At 37.4% G+C, this 25,860-nt stretch overlaps 1 protein-coding gene across 33 annotated transcripts in view; it reads left to right on the top strand.

Moving 5' to 3' along the window:
* The window catches only part of NRXN3 (neurexin 3), a 1,710,573-nt gene that overhangs the window by 1,654,735 nt on the left and 29,978 nt on the right, over nt 1–25,860 (top strand). For 26 of the 33 annotated variants that reach the window (XM_067027973.1, XM_067027953.1, XM_059057591.2 and 23 more), the window contains one exon: nt 4,952–5,030. In XM_067027973.1, the coding sequence (XP_066884074.1) occupies nt 4,952–5,030 (79 nt within the window). Of the gene's footprint in view, nt 1–4,951; nt 5,040–25,860 lie in introns of all 33 variants that reach the window. The other 7 variants (XM_067027960.1, XM_067027956.1, XM_067027964.1 and 4 more) reach the window with 1 other exon arrangement.

Here is a 25,860-nt window from a genome sequence, read left to right as displayed (position 1 = left end):
GAACTGTTTTTATCTATCACTTTATCTCTTCTGACTGTTACAAGGCTGGACACGTAGGCATTTAATAAATATTTATTATGCATGAATGAATGAACAAAGCACCTTGATGGTATAGTTCCATATCACTGATGGTTGACCTAGTCACTTAGCCACAAAGAAACTGTTTGGTTGGGGAGTGGTTATGGATCTTCTATTCTTCATTGAATGACTTGCAGATAACGTTGATATTTGACATAGTGGAACCACAGTACGTAAACACTTTAAGCTTAGCCATTAGGAATTATGAGACCTTTAGACAATCATTGTGAGGGAAAAGAAGTTGAGATGACATGGAAGGCAACTTGATGAACATTCCTCACATAACTCTATGGGTAGAGACATTTCCTAAGGCAATACTGCTACTCGAAGGAGCCTGGATGGTGGTCAGTTAAAACAGCAGATGTCACTACAAGTGTCTGTATACACACACACACACACACACACACACACACACAGCCTAGGGCTCCTGCATTTTATTTAAGGAAAAAAGTCCATAGTTCCATTCTTCTCATGATAATTGTACCCCAAGTCTGTGAGATACTGCAGTAGTGAAACATACTCCACTAGTCATGGGAACCAATAGTCAGGGAAGTGTGCCTTTTCCTCCAAAGGTCAGAGTCAGACCCTGCATTTGCTTGTAATTGGGGAAGGGCACAGACAAGAAAAATTAAAAATCTACTAAAAGAAAGGCTTGGGTTTTCTGAGAGTGATTTTGGATCAAATAATCATTCCTTTAGGATATGATCCTAAGTGTATATCCAAAACCCTTGGTTTGTAATTTTCGTTGTTGTGTTTAGGTGGCAAGGGCAGAAGTCATTTTTTTAAAATCCCTAAAAAGAGTGATCTGAATCCTGAGCCCTTTGCAAATCAAAGCTTCCTGCTTCTGGCAGAGAAAGCATTTCTGAAACTACACAGTGTTTTGTGGCAGGCGTGGCTGTGTTAGATGCCAGGTTCTCCAGATAAACATTGTTTACCATGTTGGGCCAGGAGAGGATTGAGATGTTTGTAATTGCTTTGGGAGTTTCATTGGCTGAATCTGTAAATGGTGATGGTGAAGTCTGAGGGAGGGACAGAAAGGAAGAGGCTGAATTCACAGAAGGCCACACACAATGTTTGGATCCACAGCCACTGGAAATAGATCTTCCAATGGCTTTTTAAGCTCTCTTGGCATCTTCATGAGTATATTTTTCTTTATCTCTCTTCATGGCCGACCCAACCAGAAATGGTGTTTGTACCATTCAATGGAGGTAAGGAATTATCAACAATGAAGAGCAGTTCTAATGGGGGAAAAAATCATTAAAGATAGAGTGCATAGGCAGATAACACATCTATTTAAATTAGGAGTGGCTCCCAGGCTTGACATTCCTGTTATTGATTGATTGATTGATGGATGGAATTAGTTAGCTAGTTTTAGCTCATATTTATTGAGCATGTACCATATGCCAAGAACAGAGCTTCACTTTTAACAGTACACTTAAATCACATGCTCAGTCGATAACAAATCACTCTGTTTATCCCAATTTACAGATGAAAATAATTGAGGCCCGGAGAGGGGAAGTAACTGGCTTCCCCAGGTCACAGACTATACGTTTAGGAGCTGGGATTCGTAGCTACGCTGTCTAGAGCCAAGCGCAATCTTACCACACTCTCTAGACTGCCTGTCGTCTCATCTTCTTTGAGTCTAGCCACCATTTATAGGAGCTACTGGCAAAATGTGTTTCCATTGCCTGGGAGGAAACTTGTTCTCATCCATACTCATATTTTTTAAAAAAATCTCTGGGAAGTGAGGCATAGGGAGTGAGAACATGGGTGAGCATATGTTTGGGGCCTGCCAGGGGGATTAGGGGCCCATTTGGGGGACAGAAGTGGAGGTGGTTATGGGGGAGGGGAGTGGGGCTGGGGACAGTGTCACTCAAACTACAGGGGCGAGAACCTGTGAGGTATTAGAGGAGGCGGGGGAAGCTGAGGGGAAAATAGGAAATATCCTTTCCACTGCAGAGCCTAGTACTTATCTTAAAAAAGACGAAAACCAAAAACAAACAAGAAAAAAAACCTTTGGCCAATAAAAATTAAGATAATTCTAAGGATTAAGTAAAATCTTAATTTTCTTAAAAATTAAGATACTTTTTGGTATTAAGTTAAAGATTCCACTAATATGTTAATTCCTTTTTTCGTTTCTGTTGGAGTTATGCGTTGTTTTTATACGTTTGCTCAGTGACCTCTTTAAACTTTATTGCCTGGCCTTCAGTTGTTGAGACAAGCTCACTAGATTTTCATTAACTCACCAGTTTTCTAGGGATCAAAGCTAGTTCAGTCCTATATGGGCCATTCTGTGTAAGGTCCTTATAATCAAGTCACCGACAATTAATTTTTGATGGATTACGTTTTAGAAATGTATTCTCAACCTCTTTTTCATTACCAGCCTCTAAGAAGGCTTTTAGACCTTTTCCTAATTGTCCTTCTCCATAAAATTTTAATACCAGAATTACTGTCTATTCATTTTAGTACTGTGGCTCTTGGCTGATCACAGGCCATTTTCATACCTAAGATCCTCCTCCTTTTGCCCAAAACAATTATTGCTGGCTGGGGGAGGGACGTGGGTGGATGTCATCCCCATAGAAAATGCATGCTTTAGAGCAATCAAACAATAATTGTGGCCCTTCCCAAAATGGTGTTTGCCTCTTATAGTTGCTTCTGCATTTACACCGTTAATATTTATTCTCTTATCACCCCCCTTCCCTAAATGAACGGAAGTGGACACGTATCGGGCCCCATCGTAGCAGGAAACTCCAAGACAGTGAGCTCATGATCTCTCTAACACGAATAATGGTGCTCCAGGATACAGCTGCCAGCATTGGTTGTGGAAATGAAATGCACATTGCAGTAGTGTCTAGTTGACAATAAAAATAGTATGTTTGAAAAATCTTTTTCTATTAACTTTAAGGAGAAGCAGAGGTAGAAGTATCTCCCTAACAGGTATTGAATAAAGATCAATTACGTGGTTTAAGGCACCTCTCTGCCACTGTTAATTAAGCAAAATCCATTACCTAATGTGGTTTTTCTACTGTTCTTTGCTGTGTCCGGCAATTCTGTGCCTACTATGTCTATTTCAAGAAGGATGTTGTCTGGAAACACTAAGCATATGGGTTGTCATGTGTATTCATTTACTAGGGCTGCCATAACAAAGGACCGTAGACAGGGTGGCTTAAACAACAGAAATTTATTTTCTCACAGTTCTAGAAGCTAGAATTCCGAGGTCAAGATGTCAGGGGTGTTGGTTTCTTCCGAGGCCTCTCCCCCTGTCTTGTAGATGGCTGTCTTCTCCCTGTGCCTTCACATGGCCTTCCGTGTGTGTGTGTGTGTGTGTGTGTGTGTGTGTGTGTGTGTGAGATAATCTCATCTTTTTGTAAGGACAACAGCCATATTGGATTTACTTACCCAAATGACCTCATTTTAACTTCATTACCTCTTCAAAGACCCCATCTCCACATACCAGTCACATTCTGAGGTACTAGGGGGTTAGAACTTCAACATATGAATTTGGGAGGGGGCACAGTTCAGTCCATAACATCGTGTAAGAAGGGGTATAATGAAGCCTATGGGAGCTACAGATGCAGACTTTGACTAAGACGTATCTATTCAAATCTTCACTGTTTTTTACTAGCTGTGGGTTCTTTAGCAACTTGCTTAACCTCTCTGAACTTCAGTGCCCTTTAAAAGTATAATAATTATCCCTGTCCCAAAGGATCATTGTGAGAATTGTGTCTAATTAATTAGTAATATCTACAAGTAATAAGCATATATACATGTCTAGCACAGCATCTGACTTGTAATTGCTTTTCCTCTTGAATATGGATTCAGGCTTCAATGCTTTGGGAATAATAAGACCGGCAAGTCAGTTAATATTATAACATCAGGAGGGAGAAATCAATAAGCATTTGTTGAACAACTGCTATATACTGAGTACTCTTATGCACAGAGTAGGACAAAAGTTTGTTTTTTTAGGCAAGATCTGTAGCTTAATAATGGAGGGAATGATTGAAAGAGTATTTATTGTGCATGTAGAATGCACCAGGTACAGAAAGTGCTTTTCTCGTCTACTGTGTAGCAAGGGGCCTTCTTACTGCCCACACCCACAGTCCCCTATATTTCTTGCAGCAGCAGATTCCCTGGCATTGGGGAATTTCTGCAGGATTCAATAGAAAAAAAAAAAATTGTCTCAAATTGAATTACTTTTGTTGCAATCAAAATTTTTCCTGCTGTCTTCAGAAACAGCCTTACCTGTGTCCAGAGGCTGTCTTGTAGTATCTGTCTGCTGGTCAACGTTACTAATTCAACCAGCTGCAGCAATTACATGAAGAATCGCTGATAGTGAGAGAAGCCATTATGCTATTCCCGAACAGACTGCATTCCACAGTGTTCATTAATTATGCTAGCCTATAGATTCACGACCACCAAATCATACACTTGAGACTGCACACCATGTGTATTGAAACCCTCTCCAAGCTGCAGTGTAGTTCTGTGCTGCCTTGCTCCCTGGTATTGCCACCATTTGCAATAGCCCTTCTCCTGCCCTTCTGATTCTCAAAATTGAAATTAAAGTCAGGATAGAGTCAGGCTGCACAATGTGATCTACAGGGATAGGATAGGCTTCAGCCTCCTCAGACCACCTTGGGGCACTCAACTTTACATAGACCCACACAGATTGTCTGGACCCAGAGCCATCCAAAGCTACACAGGAGTTAACATTCTCTACCCTACAGCATATACCCTCTTTAGAGGAGAGAGACAGCAAGATGATGGAGGCAGGACACAGTGATAAGTCTTTCATGCTTTTGTTCATTGGTTTCCTTATCTCTCTCTCTCTCCTCTCTCTTCCCCCACCTCATTATGTTTTCTTTGACATGTGCAGCCAACATCAGATGACCTTGTTTCATCTGCTGAATGTTCAAGTGATGACGAAGACTTCGTTGAATGTGAGCCGAGTACAGGTAGGTTAGGTCAGTCTTGTTTTGCTTGCTTTATTTTTTCATTTGCAAAAAACAATACATACGTATATGTGAATATACATGTGTTTTATATATATATATTATAGTGTGTTAATGTGTGTATTTCCTGTATCTATATATGTATATAAATACATATATAAATATCAATATATAATCGAAAGCATCAAATCCCATGGAAGGAGCCATAAGATCCCAGGGAAATTTAAAGTCACTTCCTTGACTAGCTAAAGAAAAGTCCATAAGACATAACTTGGAGCAATCAGACACCCAGATTAACCACCAAAGCAGCAAATGTATAGCAGCCCGTGGCAGCTGCGAAATTGACAGGGGGTGGGACATGAAGACTTCTATATTGGATTGACGTTAAAAAAATCATAAAGCCAAAGTGGGGCCATAAAGATCATGTAAACCTCCTGAACTGTTCTGACTCTAAGTGGCAAACAAAACAAAAGCAAAAACCAAAACCAAACAACCAAAAAAAATATATTTTTTCCATGGGATTTCAACAGCAGTTAGCATGGTATTATATTTATACTAATTTTGTTCATTGTGTGTTGAGAGAATTTGTGCAGCAATATAACATAGTAAACACAAAATTAGGACAGAACCATGCCATGTCAACGGCTGAGATGCTTCGAAATGTATCTACTGTGCTGAAGTTGAGAGGACTTTGGCAATTAGAAGCTTCAGTGTGTTCCCCATTTGCACCCAGATACATTTTGATGTTTTATGGTCTTTCTTTATAGTGAGCTATATATGATATAATGTCCAGCAGGCAACTGCAGTCCTTGATTATTTCCTATCAACTTTCCCAAGTCATCTGTTTTGAGACTTGCTATAAGTTAAATATTTATATATATGTATATATATATATAAAATAGAGAACAGATATCATCGAATTTCTGTGTATGTTTAATAGAGTTAAAAGCTGGAGTTGGGTTAGGATCTTATTTCTGTAAAGGCTAAGAGAAATAAATAGAATTTCCTAGTTGATTCTATGGGTTGCTTTAATTTTTTTTCCTTTTCTTTAAAAATAAAGGAGAGCCATTAAACATTTCCTTTGCTAATTCTAGAGAAATTTAAGATTCATTAAAAAAATTAGTATAACAAAAGTGAAAATCTTCCATTTGTTACCCTAAAATTATTTACAATTTTCAGATTTTGTGGAAGCCTGACTGCTTGGTATCTTGCAAATGGCTTTGGATCCAGGAAGTTCTGTGGGTTCCTGTTCTTAGCATTACATAGGGACATGTCAATAATTTGCAGGACCTTTCCATTCTGGAGTGTGATCTATTCCTTTGGAAGCTCAGTTGTGAGGGAGGAAAGTAACTGTGACCTGGATGGTCAGATTTTTTTTCGGATTATTGGGTAATAATCTCAGTGTTCTAAGTGAGGTTTTAACTCTAAAGGGAAGATATGTCTAATCTATACCAGAACGTGGGCAACAAATTTTAACTAATTAATTAATTGATTTATTCACTCATTTAATAAATATTTCTGAGCCCTCAGGCAGGATACAGTATATCTCTAGATTTGAATCCTTCCTTTTCTAATAGTTTGCCCAAATGAGCTGTTAGAAAATAGAATATGGAGCTTTCTTATCTAACTTACCTCTCCAACAGAATTCAGTTCAACAAATATTTTTTGAGGGTCAGTTGTTAGGTATGTGCTACATATTAAGGATTCAGTTATGAATAGGGCATGATCTCCAAGACGCATGTTAAATTCACTGATTTTGTGGCCAATAACGTAAGATACCTAGATTTCAATTTGGATTCTCTGTGTATCCTTTCTCTGGTTTTCTTGCTTTCATAGCAGTGATATCTGTATATATGTAACAATGTTTATCAAATCTCTGGATATTAAGTCTTCTTATAAAAATCTAGGCTTGATCATTCTCAATTATCACCACTGTCTTCCCCTACTACCTCCCCCTCCTACACACCATCATCTCCATAGCAGCCTCCATAAGAAGACAGAGGGCTTTTCTAGATCTCTGATTCACAAGGTCTATGGCTCCCCAGGTTGTGGGTATGTTACCGTTTGGTATTGAACATAAACAAGCCCAAACTTGAAAAGCCCCAGACTAAGTCCATTTGCTTTTTAGTGACTGCACAGGTGTTTCATCTGATTCAAAAACAGAGGACAGAAATTCAATGCCAGCATTTCTTGAGTGATATAATTACATGGGGCGGGTGGGGGGAATAAAAACAGTTTTTAAAACAATCTGTTGTGTTCTGCAAGGGAGTATGGGAGGGAATATATAAATAAAGCAAGTGACAGAATGCCCGCTCTGAAGGAGCTAACATGTAGCTCTAAGAGGCTGATATTGATCCCCTCTGCCTGGGATTATTTAACTCATCACATTTGAAGAATGAGCATTTCTTCTTTCTCAATTTTCTCCATAAAGTGTTACTGATAAGTGATTCAGATGCACAGGGAAATATGTCAGAGGCATATTTAATGTAGGAAGGAGATAGATATACCGATTGATGCAGAGGTTTTGCCCTGGGAACCTGATTAATACTGATGAAGATTACATACTTAGAGCTGTCAAGTCCTTTTTTGCATTGTATGAGAAATATCTCTATAGCCTTAAGATTTTCCAGAAATATTACAGATTAAAAATCAGAACCATCAAACCGGTTGTTTCTGGGGTTAAGTTTCACACTGCCTAAAGAGAAGTCTTCTGTTGCCCATGCAGCAGTGGACAATGGTGACATTTACATAACTTTGACATAAACTGTTAATCCTGAGATTCTATGTGGATATTGAGATTAAAATTCTAAGTTTAAACATTCTAATTCACTACCTTAGTTTCTAAAATTTTACTCTTTTCCAGGCCTGATGTTTGCTGGAAATACACTCAATTTGGCTAATCTTGTTCTATCTTACTTGAAATTACCTTATCTTCTCTTACTTTGTTAGCAAATTTATGATTTTCTAGGCTGTCTCAGTAATAAGGTATTTAACTTCTACAGGTTCTTTCCTGATTAATTTAGGTCCACTAGAAGCTCTTGCTTTTCATAAATTTGTATAAACTTTTCATAACTTTAGTATATGTTATATTCAACAACATTTGTGTTCATGTGGGCATCAAATTTTAAATGAAATGATATTTCTTTGGGTTTCAAAGCTGCTGGTTTTGAGTCAGATGTAAGCAAATAACTTTTATACTCACAAACCACTTTGGCATTTAGGGATCACCCTGGTTTGGTGTAGCTTAGTCGTGTAGCTTAGTTCTTTAAGGACAATTTAAATTTTTTGAGAGTGTGGTTGATAATAGTTTAGAAACCTTTTACATCCAATGGATTTCAAGTTTTCTCTGTATATTTTTGCTAGAACATATGTAAATGAGTTTTTTTTTAAAAGCCTAAGTCATGAGAGCAAGGCACAGAGTGAAAGCTCAATTAGTATTTGTTGACTGAATTTGTATGACTCTCAAAATACCTCATAATCTTAAATTAAAATTGGAGATTTTTCATACCTCTCACTTCATCTCCCTTTAAACAGCTAAATAAAACCTGTTGAATTATTTTAAAATATATGATTTCATATAAGTAAGTATCGCCCTAACAAAATCCATGTTTCTTTAGCAAAAATAATTCTCTACCTTACCCTGTCCCTTCTTTTGCTGGGAACTAGATCATTTTATAGTGAGTTGCATTTTCTGGACATTTGCTTTGAGAACCCAGAATTGAAATTGTGAACTATAAAGTAATAATGAATCCATCTGTATCAAATAAATATATTCAGAAGAATATTTGAATAACTGTTCAAGTACATAAAGTTGAGGGTCAGGATTTTAACTTTCCTAATTTGTAAACATTGATTGTGTCCCCTACAAAAGAAGGAGGTGTCTGTTTGGTACTTTAGATTTACGTCTTTGCATATAAACCCCTTTCTTCCCAACTACACTTCTATTGATGTTAAGTTGTGCAGTAAAAGCATATTTCATTGTCCTTCTTACCTCTTTGTAATCAACAACAACAAATAGACAAGCTGGAGAGGATTCAAATAACCACTAGGAAATGGGATTCTCTCATGAGATTGTGGAAGCCAAATAAAAATTAAGGTCTTTAGTAAGTTTACCTTGATGATCTAAAATGTGGGAATGGATTCTGAAATACAGATAAAGGGATTAAATTCACTTTTCATTCCTTCTTTCTGCCTCCCCCCAACTCCTGTGCCCAGTGTCTCCATCTTTCGGAAAAAATAAATAACATCAAAACTAATGTATTGTCAGTTCCACTTCTGTATATTTAAAAATTATCAATTGTCTGAATTTTATGTGGTTTATGGTCTTAAGATTCTAAAAATCATGGGGGCAGTGTTCACAGAGCAGAGGAAAGAAATGAAAAACAATGCCTTTTGCACCTGAGAAGTAGGCATGGCAGTAATTAACAACTATATTGATTCATCCAGCCATTATCTAGGGATACATTTTTCTGGATGTCAATTAGCTGGGGCTTTTTGCCTCCACTTTTGTTAAGTGTCCTTTGATCAAATCTCAAGGGACAGCAGTTGTACCAGAGGGCAGACGGTAAAAGGAAGTAAAGATGAAACACATCCATCTATCAATAGGACTGTGCTTAACAACTTATAATGGTTGGATTGAGGGACATGTTTAAACTAATGGCAGTAATCTGAGATCACAAAATAATTACTATTCCCAGAGTGATTCTCAGATGTATTTTTACTTCTCAAATCTACAGTCCTCACATTTGCATTCGGTGTTATTGCTACTTTGTTCCTCTTTGTTACTCACACTAACATAATACCCAACCCATTATGGTGAAATTTAAATTTGGCAAAACACCAAGAGCTTATCCCTGTTTAACTTCTCCAGGTAGAACTGGGTTCTTAGTCTTTATCAGTTTGATATGCCTCAGTAAAGTATTTATAATATGAAAATCTGGCACTGAATTGTTAAAAGCTCAGCAAATCCTTAGAGTTTTTATTTGCTGGAACATTGTGGAGGATGCAGCTGAAGTGTTAAGACAATAATAATTTTCTAATAAAGGATAGGAAGAAAGAGAGCTTTATTTTTCAGAATCCATAGATGAAAAATAATGTGTGCTGATTATCGACCTTAAATATGATGTTGGTAATCTTAAGAGTTTATAGAAATGCATTTTGTCATTCGTGTCTCCAGCAAACTTGAAGTTAGCAACTTGTATATTTTCATTACAAATAAATAGATTTTTATTTAATTTTAGAAAGATTTTTTCCATATGGAAACTCATGATTGGTAAACAGAATCATGTTTAAATAATCAGTCAAGTAACTATTCAGTGTATAGTTGAATAGTAAATGCCTAAATGAAATGCCATAGGAATGTCTGAGCCACAATGTCCAGAATTCACCTTGAATTTTAGGGTCCACCTAAAAACACTTTGAATAAAGGTATAACAGAAGTAATCTGAGAAATGTTTTAGCTTCCGAAAGAAGAATGTAAGTAGATGTAAATTTCATTAATTTAATTAATCATTATTGACTGTGGACATGAGTAATTTTTATATCTGAGCTCTAATACATGTTCAATGTACACAAAGAAAACAGCTATTCACTTATTTAGGGCTAGGCTAAATCCTACCAATTTTTGAATTTCCTTCATTGATTTATAAATTAATAGAGTACATTCATGGGTTATAATGTTCCTAATTTAATGGTATAGTTTCTATCTTCATTCATTAACCCACTCAGTGATAAGTTGCATCATTTTTTTATAACCCACCTCCACCCCAGCCCAAGCTAATTTTTAAGTGACTGGAGCAAATATGTGGCCTTTAAATCCCTAATGATAAAATGCTTTGAAAATTAGAATAAGGATAGAAATATAAGTATAGAAAAATCAGCTAATTGGCTATTAGGCCATTGATAGTGGAGGCATAGTGTGCATAAAATGTGGGTTGATCATTATCATAGATTTTATAACCAGAACAACAAATCTAAAAACGAAAGTGGTAAAAATGAAAAAACTCCTATTCATCTCCATTACCCAAGATTTTTTGGTAATGATGGGAAGGAGAGGGAATCAATAAGATCGGTGTGTAAGTGTGTACACATCCAGTTGAAAGTTTAATAAATCACTTATTTATGTAACAGTTTTTAGTGACTACTATGTATGAACACTGGAGTAGGTTCTAGGAAATTAACAACAAGACGAGACTCCTTCCAGGAGTTCATAGTCTATTAGGGAAGACAGATACAAAAATAAGGGGAATAAAAGGAAAGGAGGGATAAGAAGGGAAGAAACAATGTAGACAATGAATGGAAATGCCTAGAATATTATCAGAACTCGAAGGAGAGGTCTCTAATTCAGCTTTTAGCATACCCCATCCAAGGACAGGCAAGAAAAACCACAGATGATGCCACCCAGTGGCAGAATCAATTAACCCCAAGGAGCATTCTTCTATATCTTAGTTTGGGGGCACAGAATTTCTGATTCGTTATGGTTGAAAAATTAGTACTGCACATATACAGTATGGCCTAGGGCCAGGGCTTCTTAGGTAATAGGTTAAGGATGGGCATGTTGAAGGAAGAATTTTAAGCCAGACTTCCTGATTTCAAACGCCATGAGAACTTCCTGATTTCAAATGCCAGTGCAAGTAGTTGTTAAGGAGTGAGCTTAATGAAATCATTAAGCAAGTCCCCGCACCCGAGAAAAATTAACAAATAAAGAGGGATTGGGTCTTAAAAGAGAGGCTTTTATGTGTTTTCTTTTATTCTTTTTGTTCTGTATTTTTTCTCCCATAAGCCCCAATATATATATACTGTGTGTACATATATATATTTATGTATGTGTGTATACTAAATATATAGAGCCTATTGTTTCATATATATATAGACACAGTATAAATGATATTAGAATAATGTAAACAGAGATTAACAACAGCCCCTGCCATCAGCCATGTGTTTACACAGAAATTCATACCATCATTCTTACATCAGCCAACATAGACATGCATGATACTGTTTTAACTTGGTGGAAAAGCATGTTAACTTTTCTTTAGGTTTTGTTTTTTTCTTTATCGTAATTATAATGATGATTCCATAACTCAATTATCCTTGGGAGGGGTAGAGAGAAAAAATTATACAGATATATCTATCCATATACACACATGCCTGTGTATATATATAAATAGATATATACTTTGTATATATTTGAAAAACATTTTCTGTTGTTTCACCTCATCTTGTGCCGCATGAACTTTTGGTGGTTCAGTTTATTTTGTTTTGATTCATATTTAGTATTTTGGTCATTATGGCTATTTTTAACTCATTGCTATACTTTTTTGAGTCATTATTTTTTAAATACTGAGAGATATATAGATATACAAGTCAACCAAGGCAACAAAATCTTTTCTTGCCATCCTAATCTCAAATTTCTCCCCCTTCAGCATATCCCTCCAGTATTTATGCTCAAAACAAAACAAACACCAACAAAATCCAAGAAAGTTGTGTACAAACGAATGAAGTACTTTGTTTTTCTCCTCTTGCTCCTATATATTTTTTATTTAAATTTTCTCCTTTCCCCTTTTTATTTTTCCTTATATCTGCACAGGCCACTTGTCTTTACTCTCCCCTTTATGACAATGCATTTCATTGAAAAAAAGGACGAATGAGCCAGAAAAAAAATAATAGTAATAAAAGAAAAACATGCAGAAAGAACAGAGAAGCACATCCCTCTCCACAAATTTCAGATGGCATAAAAAGAATTTTATTGCAGATTTAGACTATTTGTTGTATCTTTTATTTCTGGACGAGCCCAGGATCGTTGTGTGGCATGCAGTGAGAGTTTTATAGCTAATCAACTAACCATGGCCTCCATCACCAGTGCATGGGCTATAATAACGCCATCTCGTGTTTCATCCAAGTGATACATCCAGGCTAACCCAGCAAGTCCAGTGTATGAGTTGTGGGGATAACTTTCTTTTGTAGTTATAATTTCACGGGTTCTCATCTTTATTATTATTTCCATGGGATCACGGCAGCCCCAAGAGCTGCCCTCTCAGCATCTCTGTGTGGTTTTGTTCTTGTGCTTGCTTTCCTTGGTACAGCAGTCAAGCATGGGTTTCGTCTGGCACATCTGTCTTGCCATCTTGTCTTAGAGTCCACTGTCTTGGTGTCGTTCTGTGATTCTGTTCTCTGTTTGTAATATGTGGTTTGAAATCCTCTCCCTTTATTTCTCACTCCCCTATTGTTTCTCTTTTTAACCTTACCCTTAGGGAACTTCACAAAGAAGCAAAACAAATTTTCAGTCGAATTGTAAGGCTGATAACTGGTTTGCATCTGGAGGTCATAAGTTGCACTTCTTACCTGGCTAAGGAGGCAAAACTTACAGTGGAAAATTACTAATGATAATAGCTAAACAAGCTCCCCATCAACAACACTAAGAAACCCTTGTTGATTTCTTTGGCATGATTAAATGGGCTTAACTGCTAAAGGGATTTCGTGTAAGAGCTAATTTCCAAGAAGTTTTCCCATAGATTATCAATCTTCTAGTCAGACGTTTTCTTCAGGAACAGATCAACAGAAAATTTTTTCAGAAGATGTTAGTGAATAGCGTCACCATTTCTGCTATATAGAGCAGTGTCTGTTCCTGAATTGGTGAGGAATTGGTGGAAATATGAATGTGTTTTATTACAAAATTTATTTGTTTATGTATTTTAACCGAAAATACAAATGTGTTTGGCAAGGGAAAGGAAAAAAAGAAAGCTTTTTAACTCACTGGTTCTATCTCATGCATATTTCAAGGTAAGATTATCTTTTGATCTTTCTGAGTCAAATGATACATATTTTATTTTATTTTTTAATTCATGGAAGCATTAGAGAGCCAACACTTCGACTTAGACCTAAATTCTTTTTTTTTCTCTTTTCAAAGAATAAGACATACACAATAACTTTAGTTCTGAGAATTGAGTCTGAATTTCTTGAGAGAAAGGTGGAAGACAGTGCCCAGTTAATTATTCAGACGCTGGATTATACTGTGATTACCCAGGAAATTTGCCACATAACTTGGAATGATTTGGTTTGTTTGATACTTATAGTATGAAAATGAACTTTTGTAACAAATTCAACCTCCTTATCCTTAAAGGTTGAACAAGAGAGTATAAAATAGGTCTGAAATGAATTGATAGACTGATTTTTGAAATAGGATCTTAAGATTAAAAAGTCCATATTTTTAACCTGGAGAAGAGAAAGCTGTTCAAGGCAGATGGTTTTATGATGAGATGTTTCAGTCATGTCAATGTAGCTCTTTGCTCTTCTTAATGGTACAGGGGAAGGGCACAGGAAGAGGAAATTTGTGGGGTCTGTGGACTAAGAACTTGATAATGAAGGAAGGAAGGGAGAGAGTGAAGGAGGAAGAGAGAGAGGACAGATAAGGGAGGAGGGAGGGAAAGCTGGAGGAGGGAGGGGTATTCCTGATGAGTCAGGCATAGTAACTTGCTGATAAATGATAAGAACCAGCACACACATAGACACACACAGCCTTAATCTGTACTGTGTGACAGTTTCTATAGTATAAAATATTCCCTCTGTGGCTGATTTCAAGCCACAGATATGACAATATTAAACTCAGAATTGGGAAGTAATGCTCATGAGCACATGATTATACACTTTTTTCACCATACAGATACCATGGATATCAATGAACTTGAGTTTTAAGCTTTTATTACCTTTGTTTTTAATAGAATTTATTCATATGTGTGTGTGTATATATATATATGGCTTTGATAATGGCTATGTTTAACAACCAACTTGGAAAATTCCTGAAAATGTAGCAGTCAGCTATCATGAGCTGGCTCTGGCATGTCACTTGGCCAAGGTGCTACACTGTGCCGGGTGCATTCAAACATGGTATTTTATTTAAATCTCATTTTCAGTTATTATGATGTAGAAACTGTTGTGACCATCTTACAATTGAGAAAATCAGGGCTCAAAAAGTTTGCTTTTCCAAGGTCACATGCCTGCACATAGTGGCAGAGGTAAGGTTCAAACCCTGATCTGTTTGAAAATAGGTAACTCTTATTTCTACTGCAGCGTGCACAGAGGATTGGGCTTAAACACTTATCAGAGCACTACATTTTAGAACTATGACATGCTCATTTGTGGAGCTTTCACTAATTTTGTTTCCTCAAGATAGAGTTGCCAAAAATTCCTCCCTTAGTAACATGAAGATGAACAGGATATTTCTTAGGTTTTCAAATTTTGTTTCTCGAGCTTTGGAAAGACTATAATAGCTGCATTTCTTAGCACGTAATTATAATATTCAGCATGATTCCATTACTCAGTTGTTATGTTTTTGTCACTTTTAAAACATAATGAACTTTATTTAGTTCATTTACTTGATGCACGTTAATTAACCAACTTCACAGTGAAATATATCAGTGCCCTTTACTTCCACATTTTCCCATAAAACTAGTATATTGATACTTAAAACAGCATGAGAACCATTGTATTGCAGAAAATGACTGCAACTTAAAAAAATAATTTTACTGTTAGATACTTACTCATTGCTTTGTGAAAGAGTTTGAGAAATCTGGGAATTAAAAAGGAAACTGTGGATCTTGCCCTTCTACTTTGATAAGATACAGTCTCTGACTGAGATGCTGATGGTACAATATTTTACTTTGATTTAATGTCAGCTTTAGCTGCCCCTGTGGTCCACTTTCAGTGACAGCACACATAATATTGAATAAAGCCCCTTGAAGTGATTTCTAGGCCTTCATCTGTAAGTTTTCCACTGCTACCTCGTTGTTCCTTCATTCAGTAAATATTCATTGAGCATTTACTATATGCAGGTATAGTTCTAAATAGTTACATTGTTAACTCCCTTAATCCTCATAACAATCCCCTGAGGGGCTTTATCTCCATTTTAAAGATGAGTAAACTGAGGCACAGAGGATCCAAACGGATGGTCCCAAGGTCACACAGCAAGGACGCAGGAGAAATGGGATTGAAACCCAAGACAGTGAGGCCCTGAGCCCACACAGGAATCACTATGTTATACAGTCTCTTATTATATAGTATTCTCCATTGACCCACATATATAAATAGCTACCTGCCTCTTTGATAATAATGAAAGAAGGTTTGTGTATTGAGTGTATTAAATGATTGGGAAATACTTGTTAGATGGATTAATTACTGTGTATCTGAAAGGCTTGGTTGATAGGGGTTATGAAATTGTTTAGCTATGATGTATCCAAACAGCTGTGATTTAAACAACTTACTGGGGCTTCCTGCAAGGTGGAATGGTTCCAGTATTCAGGATGAAAACCATCACTTATGAGAGGTTAGCCCCTCTTGATGTCACCTGTATAATTGTGCACTGGGGACTTCTAGCTCACTGCTCGTCAGCAGACCTGTTTAGAACATATGATCAGGTAACCGCCACCTTTAACTGATGTTGGGATTCCAAGAATAGAGGTTTGTAGTGAGAGCTCTGGTGAGATGCTGAATTTTCTTCATTTCTGAGATAATTCTGTTCTTTGAACAGTGTTTTATTTTATTTTATTTTATTTTATTTATTTTTTTTTTTTTTGCGGGCCTCTCACTGTTGTGGCCTCTCCCGTTGCGGAGCACAGGCTCCGGACGCGCAGGCTCAGCGGCCATGGCTCACGGGCCCAGCCGCTCCGCGGCATGTGGGATCTTCCCGGACCGGGGCACGAACCCGTGTTTCCTGCATCGGCAGGCGGACTCTCAACCACTGCGCCACCAGGGAAGCCCCTGAACAGTGTTTTAGATGTTACAGCTAATAGGCAGCAACAAAAGTAGTGAATGTGTACCTGAGAGGATGCATTTCTTACCTTAGCCCCTTTCTCACATCTGTGTACTCTTGACATTTCTTAAATTCCTACTCATGTGTTTATCTTCTCTTTCATTTTTCTCACTTCCTTGCATTATATGTCTCAAACTATAAAAAAGGAAAAATCAAAACAAACAAACAAAACCCCAAACCTTTTCTGGGCCCTTGAATTTTCTATGCAAGAAGAGAATCTTAAAGGATTTATTAAGGACTAAAATTCACAATGAAATAGAAAGTACCTTTTTAAAACTGGGTTTGCTTTTATTAGAATCTTTCCAAGGAAAGTATAGCTTACTTAAGCATCTGAGGGTCTCATTACAAATTATATCCATCCTGACCGATCCGGAAGCCTAAACTGGGAAATCTGTAGAGTTGAAAATGCTTAAGGACACTGTTGTCGAATTCTGCTTTCATCTTAGCTTTGAAGCAGATACCCCCGTTTTACTAAAAGATCATGGCAATATTATATTGCTAAGTATTCAGATTTTTCTGACTAATCACTCAGAGCAAAAGCCAATGAAGAGCCAGAAAGTAAACATTTTAGACTTTGGGAGTCTCACGATCCCTGTCATAACTACTCAACTCTGTTGTCGTAGCACAAAGGCAGCCATAGACAATACATAAATGAATGATTATGGCTGTGATTCCATATAACTTTATTTTAAAAAGCAGGCATCAAGCTGGATTTCGGTAGTCGACGGACCCCTGATCTAGAGAAATCTGATAGGTTAGGAATTTGTGGTCATTTTCTTTTTTTAAAAGATGAATCCTTCTTGCCCATTTTATAGTCAATCTTAATAAACATTTGTTGAGTTCCCCACTAAGCACGTGAGACCACATAGGACGTGGAAGGACACTGGAAGCTCATTTCTCACCATTGTTTTGAATATGCGCATTATCTCATATATGAAACTTGATAAAAAAATAAAACAAGCAAACGTACAAAACCAGGGTCCCCTCCCCACAGCGTCTACACTGCCTTTTTTGTAAGCGCTTGATTTTTTGCCCTTCCTTTTGCACATCTGTCTTTTGTACTCTGTGCCTCCGCTAGGGTGTGGGCTGCATCCTCCCTGCTTTCAGACCTCTTCGGCAGTACTTTCTTTGAACTCCAGCCCACATACTGTGTCACATCCCAGTAATTCTTCCCCAAACCTTGGCTGTGGGTTATTGAGCTGAGAAATGTCTAAATGACTGAGATATGATATTTGCAACCTGCTGAGAACCTCCTCTTTTCCTGTACTTTTTGATTTGTAGCTTTATAAGTTTTGTGGGGCAAGTGAGAAAAACATTCTTGGTGACACAGGCAGTGAATGGGGAGAACAGAATCGAAGGGGCACAATATATAGGACTCCTTCCTGCATTGCAGCCAAAAGCATTTATTTATATCTTAGTCCTCTGAATGTCGGAGGCAAAGGATTATTCAGTAGGGTGCAGGATGGAGCATCCAACATCCCGAGGAGAAGAATGTGTTCTACCACCTGGCAACAGATTAGACAGGAGCAGGCTATGAAAATACAGGTACACAGCCACATTTAGTGTTACTGCAGAAGTGCTGTTTGTTACTTTAGGATTTGACTCCATAAATTAATGCTTAGTCCCTTTAGCATCTTTAACATTAGAAATCTGCAGAAAAGAAATACCAAACACTCATATAAGAACAACATCAAGTAAACTATGAAACCAGATCCTAATGTATCCCAACCCCAGAGGGAGCATAAGATTAACTTTTGGAAGCCAGAATGCTAAGTAATGACATTATGAGCTTCCTCCATTAGCAAGGCCCCTTGTTGTGGTATTGTGCCTGGCGTTGTGAGGTCCTGAACTATGACTCAAAAAGGAAGCAAAATAAGAAATGCAGAGATGATGCAGGAAAGGAAGAAAGACGGTGCCGTTAGGAGGGACTTTGGGGGCAGGAGGTACACGGGTTGACTTTTAAAACCACATAATTTAGAATTAGTGTTTTAAAAGCCTCTGAGATCAGAGGGATATTAGAAAACAAGAGTAAAACAAGGGTAAATTAAACACTATTGATGACCTGATAGGGACATAGCCAAATGCAGTAAAGTCTCCATCTTCTTATGCTTGCAATAGCCTGGTATTTTCCTATGTGGTTGGTTGGTTTATTCACTTGCTTATTTCCTTGTTTGTTTGCTTGTTTATTTATTTATTTATTTACATTTAGTTATTGCGAGATTTCCCTATAAGAGCAAACGGGCAAACTCAGTCCCCAGGGGCCAGCCGTGTAATGTGATGAGATGAAATAGACAAGGATAACACAGGTGACACAACGGATGACACATCTGCAATAGCGAGAACTCATCAACCAGGGAGAACACGCCCTCATTTAATAGCATTCAAATTAAATATTTTTAAAACATTAAAATAAAAACAAACCCTATGAAAGTCAAGCAAGTTTCAACAATGAGAGATGCACAGTGTGGTTTTTTTTTTTCCATTTGTATTGGAGTATAGTTGATTTACAATGTTATGTCAGCTTCAGATGTACAGCAAAGTGATTCAGTTATACATATACATATATCCACTCTTTTTTTAGATTATTTTCCCATATAAGCCATTGCAGGGTACTGAGTAGAATTCCCTAGACACACAGTGTTTTTAAGTTTATTTTTTTAAGTCTATTTTTTTAAATTCCTTTAGATCTAACCGCTTCATCAAGTTTGAAGAATGTGCTCTTAGTAAGATTTCTGGTTCAGATATCACTTGGTGACCTTGAGTATTGAATTAAACATAGCAATTCCTCTTTTAAGCTCCCGTAAAGCTAAAGACTTTTTTTGAATTTTTTAAAATTATAATCTTAAAGTTTACATAACTCTTAAGTGTATATGCTTGAAGAACTTTCGAGTTCATTGTAATGATTTTGTTTTAGGTGACAAAAGTAAAACCTACATAGGTAAACTGGTTTGTTCAAGGTCACTGAATTAGTTTCCATTAGGGTTGGAATTAAATCCCGAGTGTCCTAAATCCATAATCCATGCTGTTTTATTGATACTGTGTATCAGGGTTTTTTTTAAAGAGCCCAGAGCTTTTTATTTTAAACTGAGATAGCACTCAACCGAGAATACAGAGGAAATGTGTGGAAATTGGTCATCTTCTTTCCACTGGACATTGTTGCCACACAAGACAGTATATTTATTGACCCATTTAGGGGTCAAATCTACAACTCTCTATTGGTCACCAGGGGACCAACTAAGAGATTATGGACACACACATGGTGCAGCAATTCGTTTAAGTAGCTCATGGTACACACTCAACAAATGTATGCTCTAGAGATGCATGGTCAGTGATATCACCTTCCTACATGGAGGACAGATCATTAGGCGAATGAGAGCCGTGATTCCCAAGCTCAAAAGCAAAACTAGTGTCAAGCTATGCCAAAACCTTCACTGATCCATGGTGAGATGAGAAAAGTAAGGACAATATAGTGAGTTTCCACAAAGTTAAATTTACAGAACTGCCCTATATTCTGAGATTATATCTTGTGTTTTTTGTGGGGGTGGTTCTTGATGGTTAAAATCAACGTCTTTTATGAAAATAGTGGTTTGTTACTGTTTGAAGCATCTTTAACTGATTAAAAGTTGGCAACTGGATATTGGTCATTTCCCATAGATTTTTCTTTTATGTTTTACTTGTCTCTGAAAACAGATAAACCAGCCTCCCGAAACCAGAAACCTTTAAAGAGATTTAAAGTGTTATCTATGTTGCCACAGCTAGATTTAGTAAATTTTGAAAACTGAAAACCTTTCTAAGTCTAAAATTGTTTTATGAACTAAATGATCTTAAGACCAAGCTGTTTATTTCACTGAGACCCCAGGAAGTTATTATTCTAGGCATAGGTCCCTTAGATATTAAGTATAAGAGAGTTTTTGAATTTCAGTACAAGAAATAGATTAAAGGCACAAGATAGAATGGGAGATTTCAAAAAAAAATCTAGAATACATGTTACTGGAAGGACACAATCAGTTTGTAAACAAAAAAACTTAGGGAAAAATGGAAATTTCTAAGGACTCCAATCTGAACCTAGAATTTTTTCTCAGTTTAAGTCTTATTGCAAAGTAGAGAGGACTGTTTTGAAGAGCTGAATGTGCCTGTAGTTGAGATAACACGATCCATCGTTGTGTCAAGAGGAGGTCAAAACCTTAGTCCCCAGATAAAAGGAAGGATGTGACCTATACTAAAGGCAGCTACTGAATTTGTGTCCGTAGTTCTCCTTTCCTCCCACCATTTCAGTCTCTTGGGCAATCTGTACCAATAACCTCTTGCTTCATGAAATTTATTATCTAAATATTGAAAGTATTATATTTAATTTAGCCTAATAAAAAGGCACATCAAGTTTATTAAGAAATCAGGGGTTGGTGTTTTGCAGCTGGTATAAGGATTATATTATCAGTAACAGACTTAACAGTGATTATCATGAGGTGGTGGTCAGTGGGTGATTTTTATTTTGTTATTCATACTCCAGAGTTTCTATGTTGAGTATGTATTACATTTGTAACTAAAAAGAAAGGCTCTCTCTCTATATTTTTTTTAATGTAAATGAATATTAGGAGGCCAACAAGGGAACCCTGCGAATATTTAGATATAAGAACTCTGCCAGACCCGTAATTTGAAAAAAGTCTTTCCCATGTGTTTGAATTAAGTCCATGATTTAAGCCCTGCAAGGAAAGCTGCTAGAGGAATTCAAAGATAATGATGATGATGATATGTAGGACTCTGGATAGCTGAGGATGCACGAATTCCCTCGGGTCAGTCCTGTTCATCAACTGACAAATGGTCCATGGACACACCAGGTGGTCATACAGCAGCAGTAGGCATGAGGTATCCTGCAAATGATCCACTACCAGAAAGTATAAAATCTGTGCTTGGAAACCAGGAACACAGATGGGTTGTGAAGTGGTCTTCAACAGACACTTGGGAATATGATTAGTTCTTTAACCCAACTTTCAGGTGTCACGTTATGTCCTCACTGCCTGACCACTCCTCATCTGTACATATGCTTGTTAGATGTAATAAATAGATGAAAGAATGCAGTTGCAGGGAAGTAATTAAAAACTTTGCAATCCTCTCTCTCTACCTCCCTCTTCTTCCCTCTCCCTTGATAGGATGGCCAGAAAATTAAGCCAGCTTTAGATTAATTGAGGCCCTCTTCCATGTAGGGAACATCTGTCACTGCTGCTACAAGGATCGTATGAACAAATTAAAATATTTGATTACCTTTAATCCAAAAGAATGTGGCAGTCTCTTCAGTCATGTAGCTTATTGGAGTTTTTTGGTGGTTCTTTTTTTTTCTTTTTTTTCACGCAGAGCTTAGGACTGTAGTCCTTCCCTGAAGCTGTGAGATCTTTCAGCAGATGTTGTTTTCCATGTCTTTATCCTTTCCCTTGTGCAAGGGGGAAAAAAGCCCTGAACAAAAGCAATTTTGTCGATATGCAGAAAAGGTCTACATCATGAACGTATTTTTAGAAACAGCTGGTAAAACAAATGGTCCAAATGTGATGCCTGAAGCGCGTCTATTTAAACAACAGGGTTGTTTAAAGATAAAAGCAGCTACTTTAAAATATCAGCACTAGCAGTGATTTCCACACTTATATTTTAGAGACGAGAGAGCTTGCCAAGACTTTTTGATTTCTGTTTTGTTTTCTGGGACAAAGTCTTTCACTCTTGTGGCTTTGTAAGTGAGTGAATTTATCAGAAGCTGCCCATCAAATAGTTAAAATTGTGACTATCATCGCAGGGAAAATATTTTTTAATTTACATACGACTGATTTTTTAAAACTGTGCTTTATACTTCTAAAAATGTTCCTTTTTAATAGCATCTACCTGTAGTCCAGAAGATCAAAATGGGAAATTGATAATGTGCTTAAATTATCACTGATCTTATAAGCCATGTTTCGAAAAAAGTCAGGCAGTGCTGCTAAGGGGCAAACATTTGTATTTGTAGCCATTAAAATCTGATGTCACTTTTCATTTGCCACATTCAGAGGCTGCCTTATGACCTTCCCGTGTCATGGCTTCATTTGTTTACTGAATTGTTTTGTTCTGGAGCCACTGCCAAATGCCATTTCACAGATTGGTGAAATAATTCTTTTTTTTTTTTTTGCGGTATGCGGGCCTCTCACTGTTGTGGCCTCTCCCGTTGCGGAGCACAGGCTCCGGACGCGCAGGCTCAGCGGCCATGGCTCACGGGCTTAGTTGCTCCACGGCATGTGGGATCTTCCCGGACCAGGGCACGAACCCGTGTCTCCTGCATCTGCAGGCGGATTCTCAACCACTGCGCCACCAGGGAAGCCCCTGAAATAATTCTTTATTGTATTTTTACAGTCATTCCAATTTCCAAATTACTTTCTGCTTCTCTCTGGGTCAGGCATTGCACAAGCGCTGATTTGTATTATTGAACTTGATAAGCAGATGTTCACCTTATCAGCTGCCATTCATGTTGACTTTTTCCTCCACTTCCTTCACCATGGTTCTATTTTCATTTCAGAAACTTTCAGTAGTGCCTCAAGGAGCCTTAGGCACCATGTTGGACCAGGTGGGACCTTAGCCACTGAGAAAGCCTTCATTTTTTAATGATGCTCAAAGAACAATGTTCAGTACCTCCTTCCCTTCACCCCCCGCCCCCGCCCCATGGGGCACAATGCTTACTCAATAGACGGAACTGAGAAATTTGAAAAGCACTTCACTTTCATTTTACTCATTAAATAAACACAAGAAAACTATCTTTTCTAGAACTCAGCATATCCACAAGTGTGTCTCTTTGCTATTTTACCCCAAACTGACCTACTTGATGGATAGATTTGATGTTATATAAGAATAGTCTAGGACTGATTTTTTTTCTTTTTTTTCTATCATGCTGGCTCTGGAAAACATGATCATAAATACTGACAACCCAGGTTTTTAAACATACATATATATATATATATTTTTTTATCTTTATACACTTGCAGTAAAGCATTGATCAGTAACTTTTATGGATGGTTCTTTTGATATAAACTCAACTTCATATTGGAGTTATAGATCCTACAGCACTTATTGCACTGGAAATCTGACCAAAGTCTTCATACGTGTGTGTATTAATTAGATTATGATTATGCATCATATGTATATAAAATTGCACAAATATACATATACTTACTTCCTCAGAGATATTTTTTTAACTTCTGATTTTCAAATAATTTCTAAGTTAGAGAAAAGGTATAAGGATAGTACATAAAACTCCCTTATGCCCTTAATCAGATTCACCAATTGTTAACATTTGCCACACTTGCTTATCATTCTCTCTCTCAGTCTGTGAATGTATATAAAAAATATTTATATGTGTCTATGTACATGTACACACATATATCTTAGCCATTTGAGAGTGTGTGTAAAACATCATATATTTTATGATGTTTTAGATAGATACATATAGATAGATATATTTAGATAGATACATATAGATTTCCCCCTGAACCATTTGAGAGTAAGTTGCAGAAATAATTTCCTTTACCCTGAATCATTTAGCATGTATTTCCTAAGAACAAGGGGAAAAAAAATCAGAGTACTGTTATCAAAATCAAGAAATGGGGCTTCCGTGGTGGCACAGTGGTTGAGAGTCCGCCTGCCGATGCAGGGGACATGGGTTCGTGCCCCGGTCCAGGAGGATCCCACATGCCGCGGAGCGGCTGGACCCGTGAGCCATGGCCACTGAGCCTGCATGACTGGAGCCTGTGCTCTGCAACGGGAGAGGCCACAGCAGTGAGAGGCCCGCGTACCGCCAAAAAAAAAAAAAAAAAAAAAAAAAAATCAAGAAATGTAACCCTGATACAAAATCTCACCAAGAGTACATATTCAGATTTTACCAGTGTACATAATGGGATTTTAAATTATTTTTTTCTAGTCCAAGATCCAATCCAGGATCACATACTGCATTTAGCTGTCATGCTCAGAAATTTTTGAAGCATTTTCTTGACATATTATTTTGTTTTACTTGTGCTGGTCACAAATAAACAAAGATCAGGAAGAGTGAGTAAATGTCTTCAAGTCCTCCTGGATGGATTGCTGAGGAAGCAGGAGGATATAGCCTGTGCTTTAGCATATGAGTAAGATTTCCTTTCTTAGAATTAACTAACTAGAATTATAGCAAGAAGAACTTGAGGTCTCTCTCATTTTCATTCCTCAGAGGGCACTGATAAACAAATTTCAGATTTCTGACCAACTGTTCATTAATGCTTTCTGTTAACATCTGCCTAGTGAGCACTTATGATGTACTAAGTCCTGGGAGAGGCACTAGGGTACTAGAGTGAGCAAAAATAGAGATGGCCCCTGGTGAGTCTAGTGGGGGGTGGGGGGACTGTCATTGATTAATCAAGTGATCTCCAAATAAATACTTTGATGAGTGCTCTGAAGCAAAGGCACATGCCACATGTCATGGCAGGGCATGTGACAAGGTAGGGTTGAGGGATGTGGATGCAAGGTGGGGGCAGGGAAACCTTCCTTGAGGAAATATTTCAGCTGAATTCTGTGGGATAAGTGGAATGGGCAAAAAAGAAGGAAAATTCATTTGAGCATGCAAGAAATTTTAGGTGTGAGGAAAAATCAGCCATCTCTAAGAGGGAGTCATTTGGGAACAGCTGTCCAAGCTATAAAAGAAAGACCTTTCACAGAAATAAGCTTTGGTGTTCTTTTTCATCTTTGGGTGAATGGAGACGAGAGTGACTTTATCAACTCGGCATGGCCCCTTGGTGGGCAGTGAGTGGGCTTTGTGAAGAATGGAGACACAATGAGTAAAATGATGTATTCACTGGAGGAAAGTTGAATTTAAAAAAAAAAGTGAGGCTGTATTTTTTGGTACAACGATTCCTACCAATAAAGGAGAAGGTGACAGGAATATATGTCTTAGGCTGAAGAGTCACCAAAGCCATTTCCAGGTTCTCAGAGTCTTAGATGATACTTTACAGTGTGGTATGTGACTGTGCATCATTTCTTCAAGCACTTGCAACT

This window comes from Kogia breviceps, chromosome 3 (assembly GCF_026419965.1).
Source record: "Kogia breviceps isolate mKogBre1 chromosome 3, mKogBre1 haplotype 1, whole genome shotgun sequence".
In the NCBI taxonomy this organism is placed as follows: domain Eukaryota; kingdom Metazoa; phylum Chordata; class Mammalia; order Artiodactyla; family Physeteridae; genus Kogia; species Kogia breviceps.
The sequence above is the reverse complement of the archived record's forward strand: the minus strand, read 5'-3'. Positions and strand labels throughout refer to the sequence as shown.